Source organism: Biomphalaria glabrata, chromosome 18, assembly GCF_947242115.1.
Source record: "Biomphalaria glabrata chromosome 18, xgBioGlab47.1, whole genome shotgun sequence".
Taxonomy (NCBI): domain Eukaryota; kingdom Metazoa; phylum Mollusca; class Gastropoda; family Planorbidae; genus Biomphalaria; species Biomphalaria glabrata.
Genome location: NC_074728.1, coordinates 17,377,449 through 17,390,825, shown reverse-complemented (window position 1 = coordinate 17,390,825; position 13,377 = coordinate 17,377,449). Strand labels below are relative to the sequence as shown.

Here is a 13,377-nt window from a genome sequence, read left to right as displayed (position 1 = left end):
TAGAGTTATCTATTGTTTCTATTTAATGTTTGTGTTCACTTAGCCTCAGACGACAACCTATAAAGGGGACTAATTAGTTTATACAACCACTTCAGTCAAGTACAATTTCTTTCCCTTGTTCGAGATACCAAAAAATAATAATTAATTACCAATAGTTAATTAACTAATTGGCTAATTTTTTTAGTTTTTGTTTTGTCAGGTACAAGAAATAATTTTGCAAAATTTCAGCTTGATTCAAGATTGTGCGTTGGAGAAATAACGTGTACAAACTTTTTACCAGGCATTCAGATTGAGTGAGTTGATATAAGCTTTGTAAAAAAGGGAAAGACTTGAATACATGTGTCTGGTATATCAAGTGTCTCATGTAAATCTCACGCAGTAGTCTTAATGTCTTTCGTTTTCAAACTTGGTCATCGAAATTAACGGCAAAACAAATTGAGCCAAAATTAAGTTGTGGATGGACTACGTTTGTTTGTTTATGTGTGGCTGCCTGGCCGTTTTGTTCTCGATTATCCCTTTGTTCAAGCCTTCCGCTCGCCATTTCCCGCAGCCCTGCTGGAGGTTTGAGCTAGGATTTAATTATCTTCAAACCTAAAGGAGACAATCCAAACATGTCAAACAAACATAAAAACAAAATATGTCAATGTCAGCCTGTAAGTTCTCTATAAAAGCTGTTTCTTAAAGCATTTTTTTGTTTTGCATGAATGAAATCAAACTTCGGATAAATATGACGCATTTGTAGTCATATAAATGCAACAATCATTATATATGTTACAGATAATAGGCTGTCCACCCAAACTGCTTAATGTAATTGTCTCCTTTCACCAAAATATGATGGATACTGTGCAGTTCAACTTTAGTATCAACAGAAAAGTTAAATATGGATGTGTCGTGACCTCAACCCTCTTCGGAATACTATTTTAACTGCTAATCCTCAACGCGTTTGACAAATCCACCGAAGGCATCTATCTCCATTCAAGATTTGGTGGCAAACTCCTAAATATTGCTAGGCTGAGGGCCAAAACTAAAATTAGAACCACTCTAGTAAGAGATATGCTATTCACAGACGATGCAGTGGTCGTGTCACACTCACAAGAGGAGCTTAAGTCACTAATGTCCCGCTTCTCTCAGGCCTGTAAAGCGTATGGATTAACAACTAGCACGAAGAAAACAAATATTATGGGATCACCTGCTACAGGACCACCCTCCATCCTCATAGCCGATAATAAGCTGGACGCCGTAAATGAATTCTACTATCTTGTATCCATAATTGAAGATGAGCTGTCTCTAGAAGAGGGGAAAAAATTAAAAGGCAATAGGATTGGCTGCCTCGACCTTCTCTAGACTCTTGTCAAGAGTTTGGGAAAACCAGAAGCTCACTACAGCGACCAAAATGGAGGTCTACAAGGCATGCGTTATGAGTACACTACTGTATGGAAAGCAAGAGAGAAAACTAAACTCATTCCATTGGCGATGTTTCCGAAGGATCTTGAAAATCACATGGAATGAAAGAGTGTGCAATACTGAGATCCTTGCACGAAATATTCCCAGCATCTTTACAGCCCTTAAACAAAGCCGCCTGCGCTGGCTTTAACATGTTCGCCGGATGAGGGCAATCGCATCCCGAAAATCAATCTCTACGGACAACTCTCGTCTGACTTCAGAGAAACTGGTCGCCCCCATCTCCGTTACTTGGGTGTAATAAAATAGGACCTCAAATCTTTAAACATCGTTACTGACCATTGGGAAGACATAGCCCTAGACCGCACTAGATGGAGAGACACAGTGACCAACAGAGCTATGGACAGCGAAAAAAACACGGGCTCAGCTCAGAAAGAAAAACGTGCATTGCAACTGAAGGAGGTCAACATATATGTCTATTTTTAAATACATATATATTTTTTGTCTACAAGTTTCCCGACGTTTTGTTTTTCAACAAATTGTAAACGAAATGACGTGTTTTTCCTCGGAAAACAATATTTTCCCAAAATTGTTATTATCCATAGCAACCTATGCAATCGGTGCACTCCCCTTGGCTATTTCAAAGTTATACCAGTACATTTATCTTCCTTTGGCATAATTCCATCTCTAACAAAGTCAAGGTACTTTGAACGAAGCACAGAACAAACGGTTACGTTTTAGTCGGTGTAATAATAGAGAAAAAGTTTCCATTGTGTTAAGTATAGATCAGTGAATCCCATGATGCGGCCCGAAGGCCAGATACGTCCCACAGCGTGCTTCGGTCCGGTCCACCAAAACGTCGGCTCAAAGTGTAACAAAAAAAGAGTAAAAACTGTCTGTTATGTACGTTAAAGTGTTCTCACTTTTACTCTGATGGATTGGTACCCCCCTCCCCCCCCAATGGTACGATTATGAAATCGAAGAAGAGAAGAAAGTACAAGTAGACTCTAAAATTAGAATCCAATTATATATGATTTGTAAAAAAAATGTGTGGCAGTTTGAAAAAAAAAACCAAGATATAAGCGGCTTTTAAAACAAATATTACGGCATTCTAGATTAGAGCTGCAATTAAAAATAAAAAATAAACTACGCCTAGAGATTTGAGGATCGATGGGAATATTTACCAAAAAGAGGCTGAGTCGTTGGCTAGTTAACTACAATGTCTCTTACATTTTAAGTAATGAATCAATATTCCTATGCGTAAAAAAAGATAACTTTCAGATTTCCTATTAATAAATGTAAGTACTAGATCCACGATTTTCTAATAAAATTGTTTCAGATCAATCTCATTTTGTTTTTGTACACAAGTGTCTGAAATTAAAATGGCCGCAGGTCCAATTAGGTTGAGCATCACTGGTATAGATTTTTTGACCTGGGCAGTTCACTTTCACATTCTGTTAGAGTGGTAACTGTCTTGTCGTCCGCAATAGTTCAAAAAGGAGATCATGGGCAGCAGCAACATTTAGTGCTGTCTAAAGAGTGTGTGTACCTCGAAATGTGGGTGAGGTGTTAGTCTAGGATGTTAAGATGTTAGGATACGAGAAATGCTCTAAGAAATTGGAACTGTACAAATGTTATAAATGATGTGTTGGTGCAGCCAGGTGTGACCGGGATACATCTAACTGAAGCCAGGTTAAAGCGAGCGGGCTAGTGGGACGCACTTGTGTGAATACAAGAATTGAAGATAACCTTTGCTATGCCTATTGTCAGTATCTTCATACTTATTTTTTTTTAGTCTGTTTATTATAACGGTTTGTCTCGATGACTAAAACTGATCACTGTTGTGAATGACTACTCTATATTTGATCTGCAAGAATGTTATCAGTGTGTAATGTGTATATAGAAGATGCAAAAGGAGGCCATGTTATTGACTTAAGTACTGCTAGGTGCAAAAGGAGGCCATGTTATTGACTTAAGTACTGCTTGGTGCAAATGGAGGTCATGTTATTGACTTAAGTACAGCTTGGTGCAAAAGGAGGCCATGTTATTGACTTAAGTACTGCTTGGTGCAAAAGGAGGCCATGTTATTGACTTAAGTACTGCTTGGTGCAAAAGGAGACCATGTTATTGACTTAAGTACAGCTTGGTGCAAAACGAGGCCATGTTATTGACTTAAGTACAGCTTGGTGCAAAAGGAGAAGTGCTGTTTGATTTAATATCAAATTTTGTTGCTGAAAACCCTTGATCCACTTTTAGTGGGTAAGTTCATTTTATTTTTCTCTCAAGATCTTAGATTGCTGTAATTGTAGAGAATACTGTTTAATTGTTAGCATTAGACTATATCGATTATCACAAGATTATTATCTCATGACCAGTGTCAGAGTGGCTTGAAACTCTGTATATTGACTATGAATGTATCGTAAAGAAGGTTGAGAGAGTTGGTATGACTCACGACGTAAGACTGTAGCGTGAGAAGCATTCGATGAGTTGATACGTGCACTTTCAGAGCACTGAGTTACTAAATCGATGATAACTATCTGGATGTTAAAGTGGATATATATATATACATATATATATATATATATATATATATATATATATATATATATATATATATATATATATATATATATATATATATATATACATATAAAATGTTTATTCTGTTCTCTATTCAAATATTTTGTGTGTGTGTAATTTATCATAACTGTTGAACTGATTCATATTGCTATTTATTGGAGTACATTTACACTTCTTTTTTTTCATGAAAATAAATTTAGGTTACGTTCATAGAAACACCCCTGGGCGTCAATTAGATAGGATTTTTTTTTTTCTTTTGTGGTTGCCTTGGGCCCCACCTGCCCTTCCTTTAGACCCGCTTTGCTGATGGTCATTATTAAGTACAACTTTACATTTGAAGAGTAAATGAACTAGTCTGGAATGTTGAGTAAAACAAAATAAGATTTGGGTTCATCTTGGTCCAGCCAGTGAGATCAATACATTCCCAGGTCAAGTCTGAAGGTCACGTCACACTCTGAAGGTCACGTCACACTCTGACTCATCGGTTGGAATTTTCCCTCATTTCGTTTTCCTGGGAAACGTGTTTCCATAGCAACAAACACCGAAGGAAAAAAAAGGTGTCTTTAAATAAAGTTTGGTGGCTCTTTCGTTATGGTTTATTTCAGATTGAACTGGCTACTGTGGCAGTGGTCATGTGCTCATTGATATAACAGAAGTTCAAAGGTTAGTTTACAAAAAAATATTTAAAAATTCTTATTATTTTTATTTTCTCTTTAACTTGTGTTTACTATTTGAGGATGACTGACTGACCGTGTGTTATGCACGCTGGAAATTCGTCTAAAGATTGCGGGGTTTTAAATCTTATTACCGCCATCCCCCATTCGAATTTTGTCTGGGACACTGGTGGCTCTTTGACTTCTCGGCTGCGGCTTTACCACACAATTCCTAGAGAAGGCTCGGAATAGATATGCAAATGCACTTTCCTTCTAGGTGACGAGTAAAGCTTTTTTAAAACGCAAGTCTACAGAAAATAAGCAGATTTTCATTTTTTTAGAAAGCAACAAAAGCATAGGGGCTCACTTATAAATATGTGTAGAGTCTATTGTTATTTCCGTCCATTACTGCGAGCAACTCGTGTAGGTATATGTTAGTTCACATCGATAATGAATTAATGTGCAACATTTGAACTTATCCCAGGATTAGAACTAACGGGTGGAATGTTCCAACCAGACCGTTATGTGGTGCTAGTTAATATAAGCTTTGTTAAAAAGATTATAAGATTAGAAGCATAACAGTTAAATTAATTAGTTAACTTTACATATTGAATTAATTTAATAGTCGGCATTGTAATGAAAAGTACATACAAAATAATTCGCCAGAAAGAATCTACTATTTTATTCGTCATTATTATACTTGTCTATGACTTGGAAATTATCTATACATAATATGTTTAAATTTAAATAGGATGCAAGTATATCGATATAATGTAATTATTTCCCATTAATTGCAAGTAATGTAACATTGCATATGCTTGTGCAATCTCAGTAATGTTAAACACTTTGTATGTGAATTGTTAAATAGCTAACAACATGAAAACACATTTAACAATAGACAATAATTATTATATAATACTTGCATCCACAACCGTTGTGTGGGCCAATATGTTAGTTGCGGTTCAAACCTCACGTGAAGAGGCCAGGGTAGAAATCAATAGTCTATTAACAACGTCTTATCCAGTTCCAAGAATAAGGACAAGCAATTGTAAAGGAAATATCCGTTGCTCAAATAAGAGTTGGCGAAATGCCCCTGTTGCTACCTAGTTACACTGAAACTACTGATCGGTGCCAAATGTCGCCCAAATAAATACTGAAGAAAAACCAGTTGATGAATTTAAAAAGTGAGTGAATTGGCTGCACGATCTGTTCGTACCTAAAGCATAGATGTAATTAGTGTCTTGCCTAATGTGAACTTAGGCATAAGGTTAGAAAAACATTTAGATATGGAAAGTTCAATTAATTTTAGAATCATTCTTGATTCATATATAATCATTGAAAATATGCTTAATTCATAATAGCATATTAATGTAATAAGTAATACAAATGATTATAATTGTGAGAATGTGACGATTTATTAGGCATTTTATAACTACTTTTTTTGTGTGGCCAAACCAGTTTTAAGACAGGTTTATTTAACTACTACATGTACAAAAGCCGCTAAGTTGGTCTCACAATAATACCACAATACTGTGTTCAGAAAAGCGTTCACAGTGGGTTAATACCCTTAAAAGCTTCTTCAAGGAGTGTGAAATTGAGATTCACGGCTGGGAAGCACTAGCTCTCGATCGTGAAGCTGTGAGTCTCGGAGTCTCGAGATATGAAGCAAGAAGAGTGGCCAGGGCGAAAGAGCGCCGAACCAACAAAAAAGCTGAGAGAAGAAGCAGGCCTATCTGCAACTGACCTAACACACCGATGAGGCTGGCCTTAAAAGAGAAGATTGGACTTTACAGTCATCTTCTTGTTCGTAAGAAAAAAAAAATATGCTCATCTTCGACCACGAAGGAGGAGCTATATATATATAATACGTAACATGATTTAATAGAAAGCCAAGGAGAAGTTTGGTATGGAAATAGATTGATTTTTATTACCGCACTAGGTGCCACCGACACTGTATCGGTAGTTTTCCATGCTGATCTTAGGTGATCACTTAACGCTACTCTACTTTTTCCAGAAGTGTTAGAAGAGTTACTAAAGACGACGTGTTGCAATGTTTGATTTGATGTGAAAAATAACGCACATTTAAAAATAATTCTTTAAACAATCAAAACAAGAACATGACTTGAATATATTTCTCGCCCACTGATGAATTAGATGGGGGCCGCCTCTCTTTGTAATCTTGTTATATTTGTATTTAAGAAGAAAGTAACAAAAGTATTTAGAAAACTTAGCAGCCTACAATAGCCTTATGAATTAGCTTGATCCTCTATTACCGATCTATGAAGACTATCTAATCCTCTGACTAGGTTCGCTAAGGGGAATTAAATGTTTTTCAAAAAAAAAAAACGCTTCAATAGAAAACTAAAGCAAACTACAGTCACAAAATTCCATGAGCGTAGCTAAATAAGATTTTGAGTTTTACCACCCTGCAGAGGGTTTTGAAGTTAAATCCCCCCACTTCGATAAAGTAAACTACAGTCAAAGTCGTAGCCAACTTACTCTTTCTGTCGATCTATCTGTCTGGTTAAAAGTTTGAACATGTTATTACTGCCACTTCCCATTCTTGGATCAAGTTAAACTTTACAAAATATTTATTATACCTGTCAAATCACGAGTCAATAAAAAACAATTAATTCGTTTATTAATATTTGGTTATTAACTCTTTTGTTTGATATCGAAATAAGGGGAATAAATGCTACTTAATGAGAGATGTCAATGTCATATTCTGATTTATTCCCCTATTACATTTTTCTGGAATCAAGTTGAAATTAGCATAACTATTTATAGTCTAGGATAATTCACGAAACAACCCGAAAATTAACGAATTAATTAGTACTAATTAATTATTTTGTTTCATATAGTATAAAAAAAGTTAAATCCTGCAATCTTGAGTAAATGGCAGTAATCAGCGGTTCTTTTCCTTCGAAGAACTTATTAAAAAATATTATATTTTTGTTTTGCTTGTTTTTTAGTTTAAGAAATCCCTTAAAACCACCTTCAAATAAAAAGAACTGCAAAGCTAGCATCACTAATAATAATAAGGCTTATCTACGAGTCCGAAGATCAGTATTTACGGTGGCTGCGCAGCGCCAACTGTGACCTACATAGTTTGCCACATCCAGGGCAAGCATAACCATTGTCCGCAGGTAGTTTATTTAGATTTTTTTATTTTCGCCGTCTGCTTCTGTCCTCGGTATTAAAGGAGTTTAGAGTTTAATCTCCCCACCCCCGCACACAAACACCTTTTCCAATAAAAAAACTGAAACTTAACTAGTCACCAAATTCCATAATCGTAGCCTATGGTGATTTAGAAGTTCAAATATTCATTGTAATAAAAAAAAAGCAAAGCTTATGTGTGTGTGAATGTGTTTGTGTGTGTGCACAAGAAAAAAAAAAGATAGAAACTTTTTTCCCGTGAAATGGAATATACCAATTTGCCGTACATTTCTTTTCAGATATCGTCATAACAATGTCTTCACTAATAAAATACAATGCAAGAGACCTTTTAGCTCTAGGTAAATATTGTTTATTTATTATGTGCCATTGACTGTTTATTTAAGTCCTAAATTTTCCAGTGTTTGGTTTTTAAGGGTAATTATTAGATTTAAATATGTTACTTACCTTCTAATTTGGTCAAACTTCTATAAACGAATTGCTAGAAAATTGTATTACTTTGTTGTGACCTTGTTGTGACCTTGTTGCAGGCACACACGAAGCAGAAGTGAGTTACGGAGGAGAAGCAGATTTGCTGAAAAATTTCAAAACGTGCAAGAAAAACCCGCAGCACAAAAATTTCATCCCCGCAGGCGAGTTCCAAAAAGCTCATCTCCCAGAGAGATATCATGATGACGACATCTTCGACTTAACCAACACTCTTATTGATCTGACGGTCAGAGTGACAGCCAAGTTCACGAGTACGGAAAGACCCGAATATTTTCCGGACACGACCGTCCGATACCCATTTTTCAATAACATTGGGGAAAAACATCTGTGGCGGACAGGGACTGGCCGAATATGGGACGTGCGGAAAATGTCCCATGAGGACGCTGTGGACTGTCCTTGTAGTCGATGTCAGGCGTCTTTGGAGCCAGTAAGAGAATGGGGTCAGGTCAATGTCATCACAGCCACTCACGTGATTTTTAACGTGGACGAAGCGAGGCAGTCTTTCTGCAGAATCGATTACAATACAGACAACGGAAGTTATATTGAAATCGAGGGTTGGGGAAGAGACGGATCAGACATCATAGAGGATCGATACCTGTTAACTTGTGTTACTCACGATATAGTTTTACTGGACAGACTGAGGAAATCGGTGGATCACTACAATGACATCTGTTACAAAGTGTACAAGAAATACTTGCCCACCAAAGAACAAGACCGGCTGACCATTGTGGTGTCACACCCTCATGGCTGTGGAAAGCGAGTGTCCTTCGGGGATTGGAAAGAGCGTTTTTTCGTGGGTCACGGAACAACGAAGTATAGCTACTCATCGGCCACGTGCCCAGGGAGTAGTGGCGCCCCAATTTACATGTTAGGGCGTTCTGGGTGGCGCTGGATGTACTACCATGTCCATAGCTGTGCCAACGAAAGCGTTAACGTGAGTGGTTTAGGATGGGAGCATTAAAGAGTCAGCAGCTGCAGATGTAGTACCATAGATATAGAGAGCAAAGACTATAAAATGCAAGTTTATTCTTTAAGATGATGTGTACAAATCGACATTGTTAGGTTTCGTGATCATCATTACCAAAACTCTTTGGTCCAGAATACTCATGGGCGTTCACAAAACTCTTTGGTACAGAATACTCATGGGCGTTCACAAAACTCTTTGGTACAGAATACTCATGGGCGTTCAGAAAACTCTTTGGTACAGCATACTCATGGGCGTTCACAAAACTCTTCGTGCATAATACTCATAGGCGTTCACAAAACTCTTTGGTACAGAATACTCATTGGCGTTCAGAAAACTCTTTGGTACAGAATACTCATGGGCGTTCAGAAAACTCTTTGGTACAGAATACTCATGGGCGTTCAGAAAACTCTTTGGTAAAGAATACTAATTGTCGTTTACAAACCTCTTTGGTACAGAATACTAATTGGCGTTCACAAAACTCTTTGGTACTCAATAATCATGGGCGTTCACAAAACTTTTTGGTACAGAATACTCATGAGCGTTCACAAAACTTTTTGGTACAGAATACTCATGAGCGTTCACAAAACTTTTTGGTACAGAATACTCATAGGCGTTCACAAAACTCTTTGGTACAGAATACTCATAGGCGTTCACAAAACTCTTTGGTACAGAATACTCATAGGTGTTCACAAAACTCTTTGGTACAGAATACTCATGGGCGTTCCTTTTCAGTAATAACAAGTTAAAAATATCACAGTCATAACTGTAGGCCAAATCTTAATTTTACTTTTTTGATCTAACTTTTTTTGTTCTCTAATAATATTTTTAAGTTCAATACTCTGAAAGTGTCGCAACTAAAGTTCCTGTCCTATTGGAGCTACATTTATCTTTCATAATGGCGTCATTATTTTATCTTCGCATTTCAAAATGTCTCTATATGTTCTTTTTCCTTTTTCTTTTTGCTTTATTTTATCTTCATCTCATTTCACCATACCGTTTTTATTTTTCATTTCTATGTTCATTTCTTATAATATTGTAAGCTTTAGTTTCTAGTTACTTTAAAGTGGATCGTAAAAAGTAACTGGAAAAGCATAATAAAATACTTTTAAAAAATAGAAAGCTTATATAGAGAGTAGTTATATCAATTACTTTGGAACAGTCATGTAACTAAGTGTGTACTTGATCTAGACTGACAATAATAAATCGAAATGATTCTAAATATGTTTACCAAGTGTTTTTAGTTGGCGCAATTTTATGCCTTCAGCTTTCTCAATGCCCGTTCGTGCTAGGATCTTATTATTGCACAATCTCTCTTGCCATGGGATTTTCAAGATCGTTCAGAGGCAGCGCAAGTGTAATGGCGCTTACTTTTCCTTCTTGCCTTGCATAGATAGTCCACAACTCACTGCCGCACAGTAACGTGCTCAGAACGCATGCCTTGAAGATACAAATATAGAGGGACATTTCTTATTCCATACGTTAGAAAACATTCATACAAGTGCTAATATTCTTCACTAGTGCTAATAGAGAATGGAATGGGTTGCCTGAATTGAATCAGCCAGGAAAACCAACGACTTAGCAGAGCTTACGTCATTGATAAACACACATTATTAGATTGAAACATAAAATTAATCATCTTTTTTGAAGTAATGTTGTAATCTATAAGATAAGAGGATAAGATCCAAACTAATTGATAAAAAAATACACCTTGTATAAGCTTCCATTCTCTATTAGATGGAAAACTCCAAACCTCAGCTGCTTGCCGCTATACCCGGACACGGGAAAGGTTTCGGGAGACAACCCTGAGAAAAAAAACAGGATCTGCTAACCGTTAGGCAGATTGCTGCACACTGTGCTACAGCCTGCGGCGCTACTGATCCCAAACTGTATCGGATATTCCGTTCTCTTTGGTCCATCCGTCTGTCCCGTTTAGATCTGGTAAAATAGAAGAGATATTGAAAATCCGACATCATCATATGTTAGACTTTTCAAATTTCTGATGCAACGGTTACGTTTTTCTTTTCTCAAAGCGAAAAATTTAATTTTTAAAATCAACTATGCAAGCATTTTTTTCACATAAATACACCCTTTTACAACTATTCACTATTAGTAGTAACAAACACGAGAGGCTATTTAATAAGGTTATAAAGGATATACCATATTGTTAATACATTTATTCATACTGCTTTAGATTTTTTCTTATATGTAATTGTTTTACTAATGTATCGCTAGTTCTGTCATACTAACTCCTACATTTACAAAATTATGGTTATTATTTTTTCAAAGAGAAAAATCTATTTAATATACATATAAATGGAACATAATTTAAAACAAGAACTAATTAGCAGTACAGCGATGATTCATCAACATCAGGTGATGTAACACAGAGGACACTCAACTAAGGATTTTTGTATCTTGTTTTACGAAATGTTTTACTTTTCCTTAAGGCTGTGAAAAAGAGATTGATCCTTTAGAAAACAATTAGATCAATTAGATAATCATTATATGACATCAGTTAGGCCAGGTTCACATCTAACTTCACCTTCACTTTCACCTATCTCTTGGTCTGTTGGACCGTTGGGGCACCACACAAGATCTGTCAACCTTCTTTCTCCATTCGTTACTGTCATTTGCCTTTGCAAGAATTTCATTCTGATATTCTTTCTGAAAACAAAAAATAGAAACCTACTATTTTACCTGTCTGGGTTGACACTTTTGGTGGCCAATTTTGAGTTTGTGTTTCTACACAAACTGTCTTTGTAACCTTGTTTAAAAGTAGTTTTTATGTGTTTCTTATGTGCCAGATAGTCTGCTCAGTAGATTATACTTGAAGTTAAGGAAACAATACTTTCACTTTTGACTATCACAATAAATAAGAATCAATGTAAACTTACTAGAGCAACAGAGGACACGGTAGTTAAACTTTAAGTAGATGAACATTTACGAATTCCTTTAAAGCATTAAATATGTGTATGTGTATTGTCTGCTTCCTACCCATTCTTATCATTGTGAAAGCACTGAAAAACTGTTCAACATTTCTGAGAGCTAGAATTCCATGACTTCAATTTCATTATTTCAAGTTCATGTGAAGTAAGAACACTCATTTTTTTTTTCTAGACTAGTGTTTCCCAAACTGTGTTCCGCGGAACCCTAGTGTCCTCCGCTAGGCCTAAATAGGTGTTTCTTGAACTACTGGAATAATTAATTAGTAGGCCACATACGTGAATTAATCTGTCTAAAAAATAAGCATAAAGTTACGCTGGGAAACACTGTCCTAGATAATTAATAATGTTAAAACATCTTAATTATTCTTTTTTTTTTTTTTTTAAATTTACTTTCTTAGTTTATTATTTTATTTTATTTCGCTAATAGAAAATTTTCTGGCCACTTTCCAATTAGCTCGTTAACAACCTAATTTAAAGGAGACCTTATATTTGTATACTAATTCTACTAATATTAATTAATCTAACAAGTTCATATTCTTCTTTTTTTTTTTTTTTAAAAGTTATATAATTGTGAATTCCATTGTAATAATTTATACACCACATTTTTTTTTTGTATTAACTTAAATGTAGTACAATATTTTAGTCCTGTTGTAGTTGGAATTTTTTTTTTGGCTTATTTCTTATTTGATTATTCCGATAGCATTACGTTATATGTGGTTATGCTGATATTAATTTTTGCAATTCATATCAAGGATTTTTTTTTCTTTATTGCTACATTTGTTACAACTAACAGAGTAATAAAATAATAATAATAATCAATTTGTTAATAATGTATTTAATAATCTTCCAGATGACTAAATATGTATCTATGTGGTATGATATTAGTTTGTGTTTTAGAATATAATTCAAGGTTTTAATTAGTGTTATATTATTGATAACGATTAAATATTAAATATATTGATTGATGGCTGCCTGGTCGTGAAGTTTGCGCGCTGGACTGTAGTTTGGATTTATCGATGGTCCCGGGTTCAAACCCTGCCGCTCTCGTCCCCCGTAGTCCTGCGAAAAGTAAATTATCTTCAACTCTGAAGGAACATCCGAAACATTTAAAACATTAACAAAACATTTAACAAAATACGAGCTGGTTAAATTTGTACCCTAAAATAAT

At 35.6% G+C, this 13,377-nt stretch overlaps 1 protein-coding gene across 2 annotated transcripts; it reads left to right on the top strand.

Moving 5' to 3' along the window:
• The first annotated feature begins 4,502 nt into the window (after positions 1-4,502).
• LOC106059116 (uncharacterized) lies at positions 4,503-12,756 on the top strand. 2 transcript variants are annotated; one of them, XM_056017310.1, is made up of 3 exons: positions 4,503-4,644; positions 8,090-8,149; positions 8,339-12,756. In XM_056017310.1, exons 2-3 carry the CDS (start codon positions 8,104-8,106, stop codon positions 9,256-9,258), a joined length of 966 nt encoding a protein of 321 aa, XP_055873285.1. In that variant the 5' UTR covers positions 4,503-4,644; positions 8,090-8,103; the 3' UTR covers positions 9,259-12,756. The 2 variants fall into 2 exon arrangements, with proteins under 2 accessions (XP_055873285.1, XP_055873286.1); XM_056017311.1 differs by lacking the exon at positions 4,503-4,644 and adding an exon at positions 5,772-5,901.
• Positions 12,757-13,377: the final 621 nt, after the last annotated feature.

Excerpts from the sequence above, each read along its gene's own strand:
- LOC106059116 (XM_056017310.1), top strand. The coding sequence starts at position 8,104 with ATGTCTTCACTAATAAAATACAATGCAAGAGACCTTTTAGCTCTAG. Across the intron at positions 8,150-8,338 it reads AAGAGACCTTTTAGCTCTAG|GCACACACGAAGCAGAAGTG; the intron begins GTAAATATTGTT and ends ACCTTGTTGCAG.